The 21,193-nt window shown below is 45.5% G+C and overlaps 1 protein-coding gene across 1 annotated transcript in view; it reads left to right on the forward strand.

Annotated features, from left to right (window-relative positions):
- Snx9 (sorting nexin 9) overlaps positions 1-21,193 on the forward strand; it is an 87,964-nt gene that overhangs the window by 27,658 nt on the left and 39,113 nt on the right. Inside the window, exons 2-4 of the mRNA XM_041680357.1 lie at positions 12,955-13,041; positions 14,652-14,726; positions 16,690-16,815. Coding sequence (XP_041536291.1) covers positions 12,955-13,041; positions 14,652-14,726; positions 16,690-16,815 — 288 coding nt within the window. The remainder of the gene's footprint in view (positions 1-12,954; positions 13,042-14,651; positions 14,727-16,689; positions 16,816-21,193) is intronic.

The following is a 21,193-nucleotide window of genomic DNA, read 5'->3' on the forward strand; positions in this document are numbered from 1 at the left end:
CGCAGCTTTTTTCCTGCTACGGCTGAAAACCGAGAAGCATGCGTTCAGCTTTTCATCAACACCATTTAAGTGTTTCGTGGCAGGACCTCTTAATGAGCTGCAGGCTTTGCAGCTAAAGCTGAGTCAGGAAGCTTCTCTTAGAAGAAAGCGCATGCTTGTCTCTAACAAGCAGAGCAGACCCGAGAACACAGCGAGTCTAGTTGCCATCAAACAAATCATAGCACTTTACTCCAAATGCTCTATTCAAAAGCTCTGTCTCCCGCAGGAACCAGACAGAGATCGCAATGGCGGCACAGCCCCAGGAAGTGGCGTTTTAAAATGACACAGCGTTTTTTTTCTGCTACTGTTGCCGAATCAGGAAATCTCTCTACAGCACGCCACCAACAAACAGCAAAAATCTGTGTTAAACTCTCTTTCCCTTATTTTTAAGCCTTCTCAGGTTTTTTAAATGGGTTTAGTTGTCCACACGTTGGGCGCCATATGAAGTAATAAGGGCGGTGGCGGGGCTGCGTCCCCAACACCCCGGCCGCCTGCCCAGCTAGCTTATGCCCCGAAATAATTACAGGGACACTGTATTCCTCCAAACACTGCCTGGCCCATTCTCTTCTAGGCTAATTCTCACATATTAATTTAGCCCACCTCTAATCATCTGTATGTAGCACCCCAAGGTGCGCTTACCGGGGAGATTCCAGCCTAGTCCATCCTGGGTCGGAGCTTCATCCCGGGAGCGGGGCATGGCGTCTCTCTGAGGCGTCTGCTCCCGAGAGGAAAGCGGTCGAGTCTCTGAGCCCTCTGTGTGATTTTCTTTGGGGCTTGCCAGCTGTGGGGAACTGGGCAGGACATAAACCCCAACAAGCAGGCCCTCATGTTACAATGCTGGAGGGCCCGAGCCTGCTGCAGCAATGCTCGAGGGCCTCTTCTGTGGGTTTCAGATGTTAGTGTGTTAGTGTTAGGTGATGACTCTAGATACATAGACCGGTTTATCAGTCATGAGAACTTCAGGTCTGATACAGAAGTTAAAGATATTGGCTGTGACCTTCATTCCTTCGCTCCACACTCGCTCCACACTCAGGTCAGTCTGTGAGAGGTTAGCGTGCAGGCCCTTCCCATACACCCCACCTCTTCGGGAAACTGCATGCACACTGAGGAGGGAGGAGGACACTGAAAACTAGAGGACGTGTGTACAGGGGCAGTACTCTGAACAGGAAGAGGAGAGAGCTTGCAGGGTCAGCAGTTGCCAGTGTCCTGGTCCAGTTACCTGTGGGCACAGCCTGACTGAGGAGAGATGTGACACATGGGTCCTTTCTCTTGAGACTAAGAGAAAATGTTGGTCAGGACTCGATGGGGCCAAGGGAGTTCTGAGTGTTTCTCTTTGTAAGACACAGTGAACAAAGTACTTAAATGTGTGGAAAGAGACCTTTGGTTTCTGTCCCTGGAGGAGGTGCAGAGTTATGCACCTGAGAGGTCTCAGGGTTACTGGGTTAAACTCAGCCAGGTGGGTTAGCATCCTCAGGCTTCTTTAAAGTTGGGGTGAGATCATGTCTGTGTCGCCTCCCAGAATGCCCAAGACAGAGGTGACTCTGGCTTTGCCTCTGCGCTGTCACACACAACTCTATGTAAAGTACTTTTGCCTTTCCTTAGGGCTTCTGGCAGGCTCCTTGTGTGAGCATGGCCGTGCGCTGGCCTGTGCTCGCTAGCTGGTGTGTTGGCCGTTCCGGAGGAGGGTACAGAGAGCCATTTGTTTCAGCAGTTGTACAGCTTATTGATTTGTATGATCATTTAAAGCTTGTGGTAAATGTATAGTAACATAGAACCCGTCATTTTAATGCCTTTAAGCGGCAGTTCAGTGACACTTTGTCAAACTCACTTCCAGAATGTCTTCCAAAATGTCTTCATTATTTCAAATATAAACTATATTATTGTTAAATAGTCGCTTTTAATTCAGTCTCCCTCAAAGCTCTGGCAACCGGTTCTGCTTTCTGTCTCTATGAATTTACTTTTTCTAGGGTTTCAAATAAGTGGAACCATACACTATCTGTTCTTTTCTGTCTGGCTACGTGTGATTAGAATAACATTTCAAGGCTCGTCTGTGACTGAGCATGCAGTCTGTTGGCTGTTTTGAACTACATTGTGTTGAATATTGGCCGACATGCACTTGTTTGAGTCCTGCTTTTAGTTCTTCTGGACTTGCATTTGAATGAAACTGTCGTTTCTGTGTTAAAGCTGTTAAACAGTCTCCGTTTGTACGAATGCAGAACAGTGAGTAGCTCCACCGTTGGACTTGTTGCTTGGCTCTAGCTTTTTTAAAGAAGAGTGTCTGCATTCTACAAACTCCATACCACAGTCGTCGTAAAGTAATTTCGATGGAAATGCAGCTTGAAATGATGACGTGTTGAACCGTCACGCAGGAAGCAACTGCGGGGTGTATGTTAGGTTCTGAGTCTCATAATTCAGTCTCTGTTGACTTGGCCACATGTTGCCCGAAGTCCCTGACCTGTGCTTTCTTTCCTGGGTTTTCACTTGTGACACAGTACCAGGCTGAACTTTGTAGTCATGTAGCTCTTGGTGAGCAAGGGTTGTAAGTGTTCTCCAGTGTCGTACAATACCATACAATACAGTAATACTTATACTTGCTATTAGATTTTATTTCTCAGCCTCCATATCACTATTTTGAGACCAAATAATTAATTAAAGCTTAATTACCTTTGAGGTTTAGGAATATAAGATATCCAGTCTGCCATCTTAACAGCACAGCCGCTCACCAAGTTCTTCTTGAGTATATGCTAATCTCTACGAGCTAACTTCCAGCTTCAGTGTCTTTGATATCTCTCTCTCTCTCACCTTGGCTGGCTTTGAACTGGCTATGTCTGCCAGGCTGACCTCAAACTCACAGAGAACCACCTGTCTCTGCTTCTCCTGGTATTGCAGACATGAACACCACATCTGGTTTATCTTCTCTCTTAAAAAAATAGCATCCATAGTTGTTCTTTTTTTGCCAATATTGTTGATTTGGGTTTTTTGAGATACCTTGTTGTAGCCTGTGGCTCATATTCCTTCTTCCTTAGCCTCTTGAGTGCAGGCATACAGCCCTCGCTCCTGGGCCTGCTATCATCTCTTTTGAGTGAATAAACATTTTATTTTATTTTTAATTTACAACTCACAATTAAAAACAAAAACAAAAGCAATCATTGAAGTACCCAGAGTAAAAGCTCAAATCCTCTTACCTTATGTGGCCATCATCAGGGTATTAATTATTTTGTGTGCTTCCTCCAGTGGCTCTGAACCTGGAGTGTTCCCATTTTATCTCGGTTGGTTGCTAGTGAACCCTTGGGGTCCACTTGTCTCTGTCACCCCAGTGCTGAGATTACAGGCACATGGATTACACCCAGCTCTTAGTGGGTGATAGAGATCTAAACCCACGTCTTCATTCTGTGCAAGCTCCTTAACCGCTAAGCTTCCCCCCCACCCCAAATTCATGCATTTCCATAAATTGCATCATTTTTTGATTGGTAATACCTTTAACATTTAAGGCTTTTAAAAATTAAAATGTGATTTGAGTTTTTTGTCTTTAGGCAAATTTTTTTAAAAGATTTATTTTAAATTATGTGTGTATATGCACGTGAATGTAGGTGCCCATGGAAGTCAAAAGAGGGCGTTGGTTCCCCTAGAGCTGGAGTGATAGGCCATTGTGAGCCATCTGTTGTGTGGGCTGGGAATCAAACTCAGGTTCTCTCTAAGAGCCGTAGATAATCTTAGCCACTGAGCTATCTTTCCAACCCTTCAACAAAAAATAATTTTTTTAATTTTGATTTTTCGAGACAGGGTTTCTCCATAGCTTTTGGTTCCTGTCCTGGAACTAGCTCCCGGAGACCAGGCTGGCCTCGAACACTGAGATCCGCCTACCTCTGCCTCCCAGGTGCTGGGATTAAAGGCATGCGCCACCACCGCCCGGCTATTTTTTTAAATTTTATTTTGTGTATATTAGTGTTTAACTGTATGCATGTCTGTCTCAGCATGTGACTTGGTGCCCTTGAAGACTGGAAGAGGGAGTCAGGTCCCCTGATACTGGAGCAATGGGTGGTTGTGAGTCACCACATGAGTGCTGGCCCCTGAGCCTGGGTCCTCCCAAGAGCTGCAAGTGCTCTTAACCACCGAGCCATCTCTTAATGGCCAGCCCAACATTTTTCTGGTGTTTTCTGGGATAGAATTCTCAGTTGATGAATTTCGTTATTGTTCACCACTGTAAAGATGGCCATTTACCTCCTCTATCTTTAAAGATATGTTGTCTGAGAGCTTTGTGTTGTGTTCTGTGTCTCTCTGACTAGCTAGAACTGTGGTGTCTCCTGGCTCTACCCTATGTCTGATATGTGATGTTGGGATGTTTCCAGATGTCCTTGTATTTGAAGAAGGGTTTTGTCTAGGCATATAGCTTAATGTCGTCAGCACAGTCATAGAGACAGGTTTCTGTGGCTTCCCATCCTGCTGTGGTTATAATCTCCGTTCTTTCCCGCTCAGCAGAACAGTGCTTCAGTTTGGGGCTTTCTGCTCAGATAGATTCCTTTCCTGGCTACTGGACCAGAATGTAAATTTCCCCAGGCAGCTGCGCTGGGCTCCCTCCCACTGTCTCCCTTCCCCAGCTATGCTTCCAGCCCAGCAGCCTTGTTTTGGTTTTCCTCGTTTCATTTGATTCTATTTGACGGTTCCCCTGCAGGCACAGCTGAGTCTGGTTGTGTTGGAGCAGTGGTATTGAAGCACAAGCCAGGTTCACGGGCTGCGTGTACTTGGGGCTGTATCCCCCAGCTCTCCAAGTACTAAAGACTGCTGTAACCTAGGTCACCTCTGCTCCTTTCCCATGACACAAGCAGGCCGTCAGAGCTCGTCCCATGGTTTGAGGACTTAGTTTGGGGGAATTTCAACCTCTGTAAGGAGCTTGAAGCTCTAGATACACAGACTATTTTGATAGATTTCTTTTTTTGAGTGCAATTTTTAAGAAGCTTTTTTGAGATTAGACTTTTTTTTCTTTAAATGGAATTGTTGTAGTTCTGAGAAGTTAGTGTAAGAAAAGGCTGATGGTACTGCCAGTGGGCATTAGCAGAAGACTAGAGGCTAATAGCTGAAGGCTTCTGTGCATGGCTTAATATAAAGAAGTATCTGCACCTAATGGGAAAGTGGAAGCTTATACTGAACTTGTATCAAAAGAGTTGGATGAGCATGTTTGAAATATTTAACATGGCCCCTGGTCACCGATTGTTTGCGGCCTTAAAGTGCTACAAATGAAGTCTATCTTTGTTTCTCAAATCATGATTTGTTTCACTCTGCACATGTGGGACAAATCCACTTATAGTTTCTCCACTAACAGTCTTCTGGGGGGTTTGAAGTGGAGTCTGCTGACAGACATGTGGAGCCTGCGCACCCCGTCTGTACAAGTGTGTTGTGGTCTGTTGGCTCTGTTTGGGTTTGGAGTTTCGTCTTTGACGCTGCTTGAACATTTCCCTAAGTAGATGCATGCTTGCTTGCTTATTTTTATGGGGAAACTGATGGTGTTGTGGTAAGGTATTTTTAATATTGGTCTCCTTTCCAAAGTTTCATGGTTCTCATTCATTTTTAATGTGTTTTACTGTGCGTGTGTGTGTGTGTGTGTGTGTGTAAGAGAGGGAGAAAGGACAACCTAAAGCAATTTACGTTGCTTGCTTGCTCCGTGTGGGTCTAAGTTGAGCTAGGTGGGGAGCAGGTATCTTTCTTTGCTAAGCCATCTCTCCAGCCTGCTCCCGTATGTTAGATAATGAAATGTTATGGGGTGTTCACCAGAGAAAATGGCCTGGACATGGGTTTAAGCCAGTAGAAAGTATTCGCTGAGCTGTGACTACACTGGGTGTTCAGGATCCCCCGGTAGCCCTGAGCCTTTCTCAGGGTTCTGGGCTGACATGCTTCAGTTAACAAGAACAGTTATTTAGAAGCAGATCCATAGAAGCTAAAAGGCAAGGTTAGTACATTCTGAGACTTTCCCAGAACTATATGAACTTTGTTTCATTTTTGGCAGGTGGTGCTGCTAAAAACACTGGGTTTTCCAGACTGAATGGTGCTTCTATCATGGAGTCAATTGTACTGAGGTCTGAGGCCCTGCTGCGTTAGTTCCCAGAGGACATGTCTCACCATCCCTACCTATATGCACATAGTGCACGCGCACAGATCCCAGTGAATCCTTCACTGCGTACAGACAGTTTGTATTCTTTTCCACTGGAAGGTTGCCATATGCAAACTTTGATTTTTCTGTTGCTGAAATTATATGTTCCTCTCATATCGTGCCTTCATCTTTAAAATCATGTTGATTTCTCCCTCTTGTTTTTATTCGTCCCAAGTTCTGTGTTGGTGGTAGTGATGCTTCACTGTGTCCTGCCTTGTTTTCTCATCCAATAGATCCGTCACATCTTTCAAATATGGAAAGGATGAGGTTGCCTTACCTTGGTGTTTTACACACACACACACACACACACACACTCACTCACACTTGTATTTGGTTCTTGTCAGAACAACAAGGAGATGCAGCGAGCCTGCATCACTTCACACTTGAGTATATGTGACTACTGGTTTCTCCTTTAACAGAAGTAGGCTTGCACTCCCAGAATCCTTCACTGCACTACTGTGTGGTTTGGATCCGGGATAACTTCTCTCAGCTTCCTTAAGGAGTTTGACCTTACAGCCATCAGACGCAGTCATAGGGCCTCTCCCTACTGTTCTAATGCTGACGGGGCACAGGCTCTGCTGGCCACATAGCACGCTTGGGTGGATCTGGCAGCCACACAGTTGGGTGGAGGTCTGGTTTCCTTGAGATTCAGCAAAGACGCAGACCCCAGAAACACCCTTCGTGGGTGTCAGTAGCCATAGAGTTTGCTTTGCCTGGAACCCCAAGACTAATTCCAGAACCCATAGCGGTCAGGAAAGAAAAAGTAATTGCATATGTTGTGGTTTTACAAATCAAAGGTCAGAACAGCCAGCATGTACTGGCCTGCTAAGCCAGTCACTTTCCTCTGTGCTTTAATTTTATTACTTCATTCAAGTCACAAGGTACAGGCTGTTCCTTATCTTATTCCTGAGGAATCTGAGGGCCAGGTTAAACAAATGGGTCAAGTTTTCAAGGCTAGTGAGTTGATAGAGTACGGATTTGAACTCACTGCCTGGCTAAAAGGCAGCTCCTAATTACTAGACTGTTCTATACTTCTTATATCTGGGGCTAGGGATTTGGGAGTTTGCTTTTCAGCTTTTGTCAGTCTTCTTTCTTTTTTTCTCTCTCTTTGAAATAAACACATGCTTTTACAGTCAGGAAAAATAACGCAGCATTTTAGTTTGGAACTAGAAGTGAAGTTGTATTCTTAGCAACCCTGGGGGTTGAAAGGTGATAAACAATCTTAGAGGTGTAGATATGGACTCCCTAAGATTAGGAAACCAGTGAGCTCCTTTTGTAGCCCAGTCTTGTGTGCATAAAGCCCTAGTCAATCCTTAGCACCAAATTTATAGGTGAAATAGAAAACATCTGATTCAAAAATTCTTGGTCAGCCTTGGTTTCACAGAGTTTGAGCCAGCCTGGACTGCAGGAGCTGAGAGTGGGGAAGTGGGAGAAGGATGGGATTGCCGATTCTGTCCTTTGAGTAGCTGTGGCCGGGTGTTGGGAAGTACCTGGGCAAGTGTATCTCAGATGCGTAATGCTTTCAAGGCTAGCTTCAAACTGTCAGAGGTGGGCTGCAGCTCAGTTGGGAGAGGGCTTATCTAGCAAGCATGGAACCCAGGGTTTGGTCCTGTCTACCACACCTGTTATCCCTACCCTCAAGAGATGGGACAGAAATATTAGAAATTTAGAGTCATCCTCAACCATACAGAGTGCGAGGCCAGCCTAGGCTACATGAGACCCTGTCTCAAAACCAAAAACCCCATCTATTAGCTTCTGTGCCCTTTGGCCAGGAAGGAGGGTTGGTTTTAAACTTTTGTACAGCTTCAGTAGATTACCGTTGTTGTGCGAATGCACAGGAGTTACATGTACTGTGTCTGTGTACAAAGAATTTAATGTATTAAAGATGAGAGCCGCTGCACCAGTGTAACCACATGGCAGTCTGTTCTCTGCATTCTCACGAAACATGTATTTTCATTGTGATTTTAAATATCCTAGACAGAGCTGCAGGCAGTACTTTACATTTCTGATCTCACCTTTAGTGTTTCTTTAAAAAAAACTTTATTCTTTGATAATATCATACAAACAGACAGACAGACATAGTTAAATTCACCCTGCTCTCTATTTCAAGTCCTCTCGCTTCCACCATGTTGCTATCCCAATTTCATCTCCCCCTCTTCTTCCTTTTTTCTTCTTCATCTTGTCTTCTCCTCCACCTCCTCCTTTTTCTTCTCCCTCTTTCTTTTCCTCTTCCTCCTCTTCCTGCCTCCTCTTCCTCCTCCTTTTATATAAACCAAGTGCAGTTACTACCATCCATATATGCTTGGGTGTGGGCATGCCCTGGCACATGGTCGACCTAATCAGGACCACACCCCTTAAGAAAACTGACTTTCCCTTCCCTCGGAGGTATCAGTTATTAACAGATCCCCCATCCCTGCTGCACAGTTGACTGCTTCAGCTGTAGGCAGCCTTAGCTGGCTGGTGTGAGCTCATGGACGCAATGACCGCTTCATGTCCAGGGATACTGTTCTGCCTTAGTCGTCCCCAGTCTTTGTCTCTTACAGTCTTTCTGTCCCTCTTCTGTGATGTTCTCTGAGCCTTGAGGGAAGAGGAGTGTGCTGAGGCCTGTCGGTTGCCCTGATCTATGGATATAAAGACATGTGGATATACATGTTTATATGTATTTAGAAGGCAACTTGATACTACATCCATTAAGCAAAAGAATGGTAGTAGGTTCACTCTCCAGGGCCACTGAGTTCCCCAGCCATGAGTTCTTGGCTAAATTTATCCTATCAGCCATGAGTTTTCTCCTGTGGAGTGGGCCTTAAATCTAATCAGTCAAAAAGAGTTTAAGGTGGTGCTTTTCCAGTTACTAAAGACAAAGCTCCGTGCTAAGTGTGGGACACCCAGAGACCCCTCCCTCCCCAGACAGTACAAGTATTGATGTTGATCTTGCTTGCCCACTTGGACACCACATACTTTGGTCACAAGGCTTGGAGAAATCAACCTGGTTCTGACCTGGAAGCCACCTCCTGTTGGCTTGCATTCAGAGTACCAAAAGGTGCTGTCCAGGCTGCTGAGGGGAGAAGAGATGTCAGCAGTGGACTCCGAGCTACAGTAACAGCTGGCCTGTCAAGATATGCCCATTGGGTCATAGTGACATGAATGTCTCGGGTGTAACCAAGTACTTTCTAATATTTCTTAGGAGATTTTTTTTTAACTAGGCAGTTTCTTAAGGTCATTCTTCTATATTTTCTCTTTTGTTGTTAAGTAATGCATCCCGTTAATTTAGAATTCTTAAATCAGTGATTTATCTACACATTAAAATTAAAACAAAAAAGTATATATACTGAGAAACCTCTGTTCTTACCCACTCTCTTTCCTTTTCTGGCTTTCTTGGTAATCAATTTAAAATTCACCTCTTATTGTTGAATGGTTTGTTACAGAAATACTGGCAAATATAATTATTATCCTATCTATAAAAAGATAACACACTATATGCCCTAGCCTGCAGTTTGCTTTCCTTGATTGACTGTGTTATGTCTACTTATGGAGGTGTTTTCATTCCTGTATTGCCACATCGTGCACTGTGATGTTGATAGCTGTCTTAGTCACTATTTAATTGCTACAAAGAGACAACGTGGCCAAACTTATAGAAAGCATTTAATTGGAGAGCTTTAAAGCATTAAATTGCTTCCAGTTTAGTTTCAGAGAGTTAGTCCATTTAGCATCATGGTGGGTGGAATAGCAACTGGCAGTTAGGCGAGCACGATGCTGGAGCAGTCGCTGAGCACCTTTATCTGATTCACAGGCAGGAGCAGAATGAGATAGGGAGACTGGGCCGGCCATAGCCTTTTGAAACCTCAAAGATCATCCCCGGTGACACGCCTATGTTATGAGGCCCGGTAAATTGTTTGAGGTGTAATAATCTTTATTGTCCAGTAGGTGCCATGGTTGCAGAGTCTAGCTTTTGAAGCACGCTTTAAACATGTCCACACTGTTTTTATCACTTTTCCTGTGGACATTAGTCCATTGTGCAGCCATTGCAGAAATCCTGGAGGGTAGGTAGCTTACAAAGAATGGGATTTGTTCTCCCACCATTACGGAAGCTGGAAAGTCAAAGTTCCAGACTGTCTTAGAACCCACTCTGTATCCCAGGTGGCACTCTGAATACTTTGTCCTGTGGAGGGAGGGACATTGAGTGCTCACATGGCAGAACAGCTGTGAGAGTGAACCCCATCTCACAGGCCTGTTTTATGGCATTAGATTCTGATAGCTAACAGATACATCCTTCCTAGGGCTGCCTCCCAGCACTATGGACCTGGGGACTAAGAGATATCCACTAATGTCTAGTCTGACGGACTCTCCATCTCAGTGTTCACTTGTCTTACACTCTGGCTCACCAGATTACACCTAGTGAACAAGGGACCTCTGGATTCTGTTCTGGGCACTAACTGGAAGTAGCTGAACTGGAAAGATGCAGCAGGCATCTTAAGGAGCAGCAACAAAGCAGCAGGCTGCGCTCCAGTGCGGAGCTGAGCCAACACTCTGGGCTCCCCTCCAGAGGAAGCTCACTTCCTTCCGCGGGTGCCTTTGCATTTATCGTCTACTGCCCTGTCGCAGAGCATTGAGGTTGATGAGACATGTTTTCAGAAACCATCCCACAACATGACAAGCAGAACTCTATCTCCTGTGCAGCTGTGTGCGGAGAACACCTCCACGTGGTCCCTTTGTCCTTTGTTCTGATCTGAGTAGACGGGCAGTGTTTGTCCCCTGCTGGTCTTGGCCCTTTCCGTGCTCCCAGGGGACAACTGATGGGCTTTCTTGACTGACAAACTACACTGCCATTTGCTTCTTTCCAGTATTTTTTAGGAAAAATTTCAAGTGTGGGGGAAAAGTTGAAACAATTTTCCATTGAAAATCACAAAGCACCATAATAATATTCTGTAACATTTTTAAATACCCAGTTTATGGCATGTTCACCTGGTAGTCTATCTTATTTTTTTATTGATTTTTTTTAAATGAGCTCTACATTTTTCTTTGCTCCCCTCCCTCCCTCCCTCTCTCCTCCCTCCCTCTTTCCTCCCTCCCTCCCTCTCCCCTCCCCTTCTACCCTCCCCCTAGGTCCCTATGCTCCCAATTTACTCAGGAGATCTTGTTATCTTTTTTTTTTTAATTTCAAGATAGTGGGGTCCCCTATCTCGTATTACTACTTGTGACTCGTTCATCTCTGTTAACAGTTCTGATTGAAGTGGATAGGAAAGGGAGACAGTGGGCAGTGAAAGGCTGGTTCTTGCTGTGTTTGGCGGATGTTTGGTGAAGACAGGTGAAGTGAATGCAACCACACTGTCCTGTTTCACTAGCCGTATCGGAAACCTGAGTTTCCTTTTCATTATAGCCAAGCACTTCTAAAGCAAACGCTGTGTCCTAGGCACACGTGAGCCCAGTTTTTAGATGGTCTTCTGGAGGGAGAAATCCATGAGACACGTAGAGCTGGAAACTGGTCAGAATCTGGGCATGGTGCTAAAGTGGGAAGACTGCCTCCATTGAGTGCTGGGCATCCTAGGCTACAGGGAGAGCCCCTGTCCTAAGCAGCAGCAAAGATGCTGCAGTAAAGACATAAGTTCTTTATGGAGTACTTTCCTAAAACGCTCAGTTAGCAGCAGACACACTTTTTACAGTCTTAGTTCTCTCTGGTGAAGCATGCCTGACGGTGCTTCAAGGAACACAACAATCTGTCATTGCTGTCTCAGGGCTCCACCTGAACAAGCTGAAAGACCAGCCTTCCTCACGCCACAGAACAACTCCCTTTAGTCCATTTTCCCATTCATTCATTCATTCATTCATTCATGTATGTGTCTGTGTGAGGGGTGTGCTCGTGTGTGTGCGTGTCTGCACACTTGGACATGTGTGTGCCAGTGTGCATGCCTATTTATGCAGGTATTCGTGGAGATCTAGACTGACATCAGAAGTCTTCCTCAGTTGCTTTCACCTCATTTATTCAGGCGGGGTCTCAGCTGAGCCCAGAGCCTGCTGGTTGGAATAGTCTAACTACTTGATTTGCTCCAAGATCCCCCCCCCCCCCACACACACACACACCGTCTGTGCCATCCAAGGGCTAGAATTAAAAGCGGTCAGAATTGTCAAACATTTATGTATGTGAGTGCTGGAGATCCGAACGCAGATCCTCATGCTTGTGAGACAAGTGAGTTACCTGCGTTGAACGTTTGGCCATTGAGGCTGTTGAGGTCACCTGGCTAGCACACACAGCCCTGTGTAGCTCTTGGGCTGATGGAAGGTATGAGAGAGAGCAGGGTCTGCTGTGTGAGTCTCAGATGGCCAAGTTAAATTGCTGGAGACTCCACTCCATGTGATCAAAGTCACCCCCGGGCCAGCTCCTGGCCTGCTGAGTATTTGATCCCAAGAGTTTCTCTTAGGTGTGAACCTGGCATGGCATGCCTGTGCGCAGCACCCGCATTCCCGAGTGGACCCATTATAAACACCTATGTCTACTTAAGACTAGCCAACAAAAAGCGTCCCTTTTTCTTTTTTAGTGAAACGTGTATGCTTGGAGCCGTATATTAGGGCTAACTTCCAAGTGCGGTGTGTGCAGGGGCTCTGGCCGTCGGGGTTCCTGAGGAGACAAGCGTCCTGGACTGCTTTCTTTTCTTCCCGATCAGCCACAGCCTTTGTCAGGTTCACACCTTTGTGTTTATGAACAAGCTAAAGGTTGTCTGGGTTTGTGTTTGCTGTACATTTGTAACGTCTGCTTTCCTGTCCGCCCCCTGCAGGCTCGGGTTATGTATGACTTTGCTGCTGAACCTGGAAACAATGAGTTGACAGTCAGTGAAGGGGAAATCATCACAGTTACAAACCCGGTAAGAGCCCAGTGCTTACAGCACTATGGATTCATCAGCTCACACCAGTGTTGTAGCAGTTGCTTCTGAAATACTGGAGGCACTGTAAGAAGCTGTAAGGTGCACCCCGGGAGAAGTCAGTCCCTAAAGATGACTGAGTACATGACTGAATTCCTGCTTTTTTCCGTAACATTTGTAACCTATCAAGCCCCTTGTCATGGTTCTGCAGTCAGTTCCCATGCTTTGTCCTTACACCCCGATGCTGTGTATCTTTAATAGACTTCAGGGGCTATGGTGCTGACCTTCCTAAACCGCTTAGTTTACTGAGTGCTGTCACTGTCCCAAGCCTGATCCTGCACTTGGATTCCCAGACATCGCTGTGTGGCACATAGCTTCACATGGTCACACACTGTCTTTGAACTTGTGTGCACACACAGACATATGCACATATGCACCTTCCCATGAGTATCTGTTGTGCAGGCTCTCCTGGTGGAGAGTTGCCATGTTCCCTTTTAGAGACCACACTCTTTATAGTCCGTTGAGTTTCTTTTGTGATTTTTGTTACCTGGATTCTCAGAAGTAAACTTAATTCCATTTTTAAATAATTGTAGGCCAAGATCTGTTGTCTCTGTGTGATAGTCACCTCACTATGTTTAATTCTTTGTTGGTTTTTTGTTTGTTTTTTTGCTTTGTTTTGTTTTTTAAGACAGAGTTTCTCTGTTTATTTTTGACTGTCTTGGAACTCCCTTTGTAAACTAGACTGGCCTTGAACTGACTTAAAATTTTACTTTTAACCTGAAAATCTCCTAGATATTAATGCCATTAAACAATATTGACTACGTTGGCAGACCATGTATGACAAATTAGCGTAAAAAATTCACATTTTCTATTCCCATCTTTTTATTTTATGTCACATTTCCTAGTTTTATTCTCTGGGTTACCTTGAAAATATATTCAAGAATGGGAAGATATGTTTGTTGGTAAAATGCTAGGCTTATAAGCTTGGGGACCTGGGTTCAATTCCAGAAGCCACATGAAAAGCCCCTTGGTGCCCAGCAAGGGGGTGGGTGGAGTCAAGTGGGTTCTTGGACCTGTGTGACTAGCCAGCCTGCTCTATTTGGTGAGCCCTAGGCCAGAGAGATGACTCAGTAGGTATGGGTGCTTGCCACCCAGCTCAGGGACATGAGTTGATGACTCCAGCACTCACGTGGTAGAAGAGAGACCCCACTCCTGAAAGTTGTCTTTTAATCTGCACACAAGTGTGGCACATGAGCACATGTACAAACAGGAAGTAAATACATACACACACACATGTTTTTTAAAGACTGTAGACAGTGCCCAGGGAATAACACCCGAGGTTGACCTCTGATCCCACCTGTCTTTATATGCACACACGCGTGCACACAGGAAGTATTTAATCACTTTTTGAGACTCTTTTTGTCTTGCTAGATTGCACTATTTTCTATAATAAACAAGATTTAAGAATATATGATTTTGAACAGTATTAACTCTGTAGTCATAAAATGTTTCTTATTATTTTTCATGTAAAAATTATATATTATACCAATTCTCAGCACAAATTTTCAACAGGAAATCCTAGCTTCAACTTTTACCTTTATCTTTTCTGTTAGAATGTTGGTGGTGGATGGCTGGAAGGAAGAAACAACAAAGGAGAACAAGGGCTTGTTCCTACAGACTATGTAGAGGTAAGAACATAGAACAGGGCTTGTTCCTACAGACTATGTGGAGATAAGAACATAGGAGAACAGGGCTTGTTCCTACAGACTATGTGGAGGTAAGAACATAGGAGAACAGGGCTTGTTCCTACAGACTATGTGGAGGTAAGAACATAGGCGAACAGGGCTTGTTCCTACAGACTATGTGGAGGTAAGAACATAGGAGAACAGGGCTTGTTCCTACAGACTATGTGGAGGTAAGAACATAGGAGAACAGGGCTTGTTCCTACAGACTATGTAGAGGTAAGAAGATAGGAGAACAGGTCTTGTTCCTACAGACTATGTAGAGTTAAGAACATAGGAGAACAGGGCTTGTTCCTACAGACTATGCGGAGGTAAGAACGTACCGCCATTGATTAACTAAAGCTGATCTTTGTTCGGCATCTTTTTACCAGTTGGGTTAAAAGGCTGTCAGGAAGATAGCAACCATTTTAAAAGTAAAATTTCATTGGAAAAGTAGTAAGTAGTAATTAAATAAAACACGGAACGTACATTGAAGTAGAAAAGGGGAAAGGATTTCCTATGGGCCTAAGCTACGAGGATGTTTAGGTTAGCTTCCTTCCCAGAGTAGCAACTTTTAGTTTTTCTGAATAAAAACCCCCATTTTTCTTTTGCTGATATATAGTACCTGCTGCCCAGAGCTCTCTGGTAGGTTAACTGACAGAGTGGAGTCTTTAAAGGGTAGGCGTCACACTTCCTTCAGCTATTTCCATAGACACAAGGGTGTCTCTGCTGCAGCAAAGGATAGCACCCCCATATCCTTAGGTGATCCTGCAGAGACAAAGCCACTGGGTAGCCATGCCACCTTCTGGGTCAGCTACCTGGCACCCTGCTAGCTGCCTGTAGGTCTCAAAACTGAGCATTTGCCAATCATCTTGAGTGACAGGAACTGAGGTTTCCTGCTGCACCTGTGACTAAAATTGGAGCTGGATCAAGAGCTGTGAGTCTTTGGTTCACATAGTGTAGAAGGGGACTGTGTGAAGAGTGCTGCCCTGGGACCTGACAGCCCAGTGGGGGGGCTCTGCTGCCCTGGGACCTGACAGCCCAGTAGGGGGGGGGCTCTGCTTCTCTGTCTGTGTTCTCTTGCCTATGGTTGAAAAAGAAAGGTGGAGAGTCTTAAACTCTCTGGGAAATCAGTAGCTTTTTTTCCCTTCAGAAATGCGTGTTCACGCACATGCCGTAGATTTGTCCATACAAGGCCAGCCGTTGAGAGGCCCCTGAGCACGGTTTGAAAGTCTGAGTTTCAGATCCTGTTCTGGCTGCATACACTGCACATGTAAGACCCTAAACTGGACAAGACAGAGAAATCAAGGATTTAGGTTGATATTGGTATCCTTTTTATTTATAGAATTCTGTTTGCCTCTAAAGAGGAGTAGTTTCAACTTCTTTGTGTGTCTTTCAAGACTATACCAGAAACGGACCTATCCAACAGGCTAAAATTGGCCAGAACATGGATGAACCAGCAGATCATTCTTCAGCAGGATATGATAGATTCCATGAACTAAAATAGGCCATGTTCTGAACTATAAAACATTTTAATGTGACTAAAAGAAGAGAATTAGGGGTAGAACTTAGTGCCACACTGTTTGACTTCTAGCACAGAGAGAGTAGGTAGATCAGTCATAGAGTGCCTCTTAGACTATAGTGAAATTTAACTCTAAACAATAACACAAGGATTGCTAGAAAATACCAAAGTGCTCGAAAATTAGTCTAAGTTGTACATAAGTCAAAGAAGAAATCTCAAGAAAAAATTGTTTAAAGTAAATACAAATGAAATTACATCTTATCATCAGTGTAGTGAGCAGCAGAAACCGTCCTTAGAGGGACGTCTGCAGCGCATGGAGCGTCTGCTGTGATAGACGGCACTTGCCATCTCCCGTAAGCTCTCACTGCAGTGCAATCCATGAAACGATGGCTTCTTTCTAACCTGCAGATTTTACCCAGTGATGGAAAAGATCCGTTTTCTTGTGGAAATTCCGTGGCGGACCAAGCTTTCCTCGATTCCCTCTCAGCGAGCACTGCTCAGGCCAACTCGTCTTCTGCCAGTAGCAACAACCAGGTATGTCCCTCCTCCTGTGGCCTGGACTGGCTTTCCTGAGACCGAGCTTAAGTGGAAGCTGTGGTTCAGCCTTGCTGTCATTGCTCCCCGAAAGCAGCATCAAAGTAGCTGTGTGTGGGGGGGGGGGGTACCATGGGAGGGGGGTGCCATGGGAGGGGTGTGTGCCGTGGGGGGGGTGTGCCATGTGGGGTGTGTGCCATGGGGGTGGTGGTGTGAGGGCTGTACGGCGTGAAGGGGATATCGTGGCATGACATTGTGTGGCATGAGGGGCTGAGGCATGAGGGATGTATGACATTCCTGCTGGGAATTAACACAGACCTCACCTGAAATGCCTGCTGAAGACTACAACACTAAAAACAAAAATGCAAGATAGGGTGTTAAAATTTGCTTTTGAGAGTATCAGGATTTGAATACAACCCCCCAAAGGCCAAATATTCCCCAGAATGGGGGTCTATAAAAAAGGAAGGAAACTGATAGAGGCAGCCAGTGTCTGTTTAGCCAGACCAGGGCTTTGTTATCCTCTTGTCAGGCACTCGGGCATTTACTTATGTGCTAGTGCTGCTGGCTGTGAGTGCGTCCAATGTGCGCTTGTGTTTTTAAGAATGTCCATATTTTCAGCATCACATGGTGGTGCGTGCCTTTAATCCTCACACTCACACTCGGGAGGCAGAGGCAGGTGGGTCTATGAGTTCCAGGCCAGCCTGGTCTACATAGCAAGTTCTAAGCCAGCCAGGACTGCATAGTTAGACTCTGCCTCAAATACAAAATAAGAGTGACAGAAGGAGTACATATCATGTGTTGTATTTTCTATTACTTGTTCTTAAAGTCTCCAGAGCTTCATCTGTAGAACTGAGATTTAGCTCTATGAGTAACAAAACAGGGAAATGTAACAGACCCTTTGGTGTTTTGAGTTGAGTGGTTAGGTGTTCACATGAGAGGATGTTGTATCCTCTGGCCTCTTTGGGAGAAACAGTTAAATCTCCCTCAGTGATTCCCATCACAGTGTCCCAGCTGGGAGGGGGCAGTGCTAGCACGTTGCTTGCTTCCTCCTTCACTCTCTAGTCCACAGGCAGCAGTTACTGAATGTTTAATCAGTGAGAAATGTCTGATGCTAATTAGTCATGCGGATGAGCTGAAGAGAGAAACACCCTCTAAACTCCCCCTGTTGTGAACAGTAAATGCTAACTTTCCATTCAGTTTCTCGTATACCTCGGGGAAAGTCCTGCTCTGGAAGGCCCAGCAGGGGAGCCAAGCTGCAGCAGGACACACAGTGTTCAAGTCAAGCTGCATCAGGACACGCAGTGTTCAAATCAAGCTGCAGCAGGACACGCAGTGTTCAAGTCAAGCTGCATCAGGACACGCAGTGTTCAAGTGAAGCCCTGGGAGCTCTCCACAGGTGTATTGAGGTGGAGCCTTGAATACACATAGGACCTCTCCTTTAAGACAGTAACATAAATCGTGGGGTGGCTTCTCAGTGGACTTACCAACTAGTAACCTATTGACTGTGTTGAGCTTTAAGTGCTTTTGGAAGGGAACAGTAAGCTGTGGGAGCTGGAGCCCACTCATTGGTATCTTACACTTCAGTGTCTCCTTTGTAAACTAGTTTGCTAGTGTGATTGAAATGCCAAGCAGAAATCCACCTTAACAAAAATAAGTCTCAATCATAGTCCACCTGCAGGGTCTGACCCAGTTCAGATATGAAAAGTCATGGAGGCCATGGCCTGTCTTCCTGGGTCGGCGTGAGAGAAGTCATCTAATCACCTAAACTCGGAGATGAGACAGGTTCAGCGTGTTCTCCCAGTTCTCCTGTCCTGCTCGGGCTGCATGTTTAGTTATCAGGTGCAGGTGCTTGCTCTAGGTGCCCTAGGATGTCCACGGGAAGCAAGATACAGCAAACTCATCACTGCACAGCCAGCAGCTGCCACTAGAGAAGCCCACATGCCTGGTCTGGACTGTGTCTTACACCATAGTACCCTGAATGACCATGGGAGCTTAAGGACTGAATGGGCTCAGATCAGACGTTCTGTGTGAGCCTGCAGCACAGATGACATGCTATGTTTCATGTTACATCACATCAAGATACACAGTGTCTGGGCAGTCATTGCTGAGACCAGGGGACACCTGGACTATCTGGGTGACAATCTTTTCCCATTACATTGCATTTTATCCTCTGTCCAGAAAGGAATCTGCGTGGAATGAATTTGACGCTACTCACTGTCCTCCTAACAGCCTGCTGCCTGTTGTTAACGTGACCAGAACCACTGCTCTTTTCCTCCTGTGTGTGCAGGCTTGGCTTGCTCCTGTCCCATCATCAGCTGAGCTGTAGCTACCTGGCTACCTGATGCAGCTTTAGAGTTCAGGACCAATGTAGAATTCTTTCTCTTTAATTGCTGATGTTTTATGGCTGCTTCAGAGCAGCGAATGAGTTGTCCTCTTCCTTCTTTTGCATAGCATCGTGACCTGAGGATTCATGTTGATGGGCTCAGTGCAGTTGGGCCCACTGAGCTCTGCCGTTTTCTCTGTTTGTGGTTGCCTCCCCGGGAGAACTCCTTCAGTTGTTTCCCTACATTGAGTAGATTTCGGGGCTCCCTTACTCTGACTGGGTCAGCCTCAGTTGGCTAATTTTTTTCTCTTTGATATGGATCATATTTTCCTGCTTCTTCATTCCTGGTAGTTTCCTTATTGGATGCCAGACTTTCTGATTTTTCTTTGCAGTGCTAAGTATCTTGCACCCTCATTAATATTTTGAACCTAATGATATATGTAAGTTGTTTTTAAATGCCCATTTCTCTTTGGCTTTAAACTTTTCTAAGTGTGAGCAGAGGAATATTTCACTTAGGGGTATCTTTGCCCTGCTGCTGAAGGGAACCCTTGCAGTCCACTGTGCACTGTGAGATGCTCTGCTGTGTTAGGATTGTGCTCTGCATCTCCTCTCCTGGTCCTCCTCTGACTTACAGAGATTCCTCACAATGACTTTATTAGATGTCAGCTCTAGACCTAGGCCCTCTGTAGACCCTGAGCTTCCTGGGTTCAGATCTAGACCTAGGCCCTCGGTAGACCCGGAGCTTCCTGGGTTCAGATCTAGACCCAGGCCCTCTGTAGACCCGGAGCTTCCTGGGTTCAGATCTAGACCCAGGCCCTCTGTAGACCCAGAGCTTCCTGGGTTCAGATCTAGACCTAGGCCCTCTGTAGACCCGGAACTTCCTGGGTTCAGATCTAGACCCAGGCCCTCTGTAGACCCGGAGCTTCCTGGGTTCAGATCTAGACCTAGGCCCTCTGTAGACCCGGAGCTTCCTGGGTTCAGATCTAGACCTAGGCCCTCTGTAGACCCGGAACTTTCTGGGTTCAGATCTAGACCCAGGCCCTCTGTAGACCCGGAACTTCCTGGGTTCAGATCTAGACCTAGGCCCTCTGTAGACCCGGAACTTCCTGGGTTCAGCTCTTGTCATGCTCTCACTCCAGCCCTCATCTTAGGCTCCACCTCAGCAAGTCTCAGAGCTCTGGGCTCTGTGAGATCCTGGCAGCAAATGGGGCATTTGTAAATCTCCTCTTGTTTCCTGTAACCCAGGATCACTGTCCTTGGGGGCCCGGTGATTTGAAAAGTTTCCTCTATGTTGTCATTTTTTAGCATGAGTGGGAATGTGAACTGGGTCCCGATGGTCCTTCTGGGTTACCCTTTCTGTGCCCTGACTTCCAGGATGTACTTTATTTGCATCTGTGAGATGAGAATGGTGTCATTCACTTCACTCCATAGACACCTTCTAGTGTTTGTTCCATGCTGAGCACTGGTGAATCTAGGACATAGGCTCCATAGGTTGTCAAGGAAGTCAGTGACCATATTCCAACAAAAGCACATACCTGAGGACGTTTACTTTTGCCTCTTCTGTCCCTCGCTGTGGCTGTCAGTCTGCCTTGAGGTAACAGGGTGGCTCTGGTCTTCCTGACTGGGCTCCCACACAATTGGTACTTTTGAAAGGAAAGGGTTAAAATCCTGACATTTTGCAGTCTCAACTGTGTATTTTTTCTGGGTCTGTCTTGCAAGTTATATGACATGCATTGTATTTGTCATGCCCATCCACACCCCTGTTGGGGGAGGCTGTTTGTTTGTTCCTGGCTGCCAAGACCATGAAATAATCACACAGAAACTATATTATTCGCAATACTGTTTGGCCAATAGCTTAAGCATATTTTTGGCTAACTCTTACATTTTAAATTAACCCATTTTTTTCATCTCTGTATTGCCACATAGCAGTGGCTTACTGAGTAAAGTTCCAGTGCATCTGTCTTTGGTGGCAGCTACATGACTTCTCCCTGACTCTGCCTACTCTCCCTGTATATATCTCTTTTAGCCTGGCTATATTCTGTTAAGCCATTGGGC

Source organism: Microtus oregoni, unplaced genomic scaffold, assembly GCF_018167655.1.
Source record: "Microtus oregoni isolate MIOR12 unplaced genomic scaffold, Mior012 000033F_ref0000390, whole genome shotgun sequence".
Lineage (NCBI taxonomy): Eukaryota > Metazoa > Chordata > Mammalia > Rodentia > Cricetidae > Microtus > Microtus oregoni.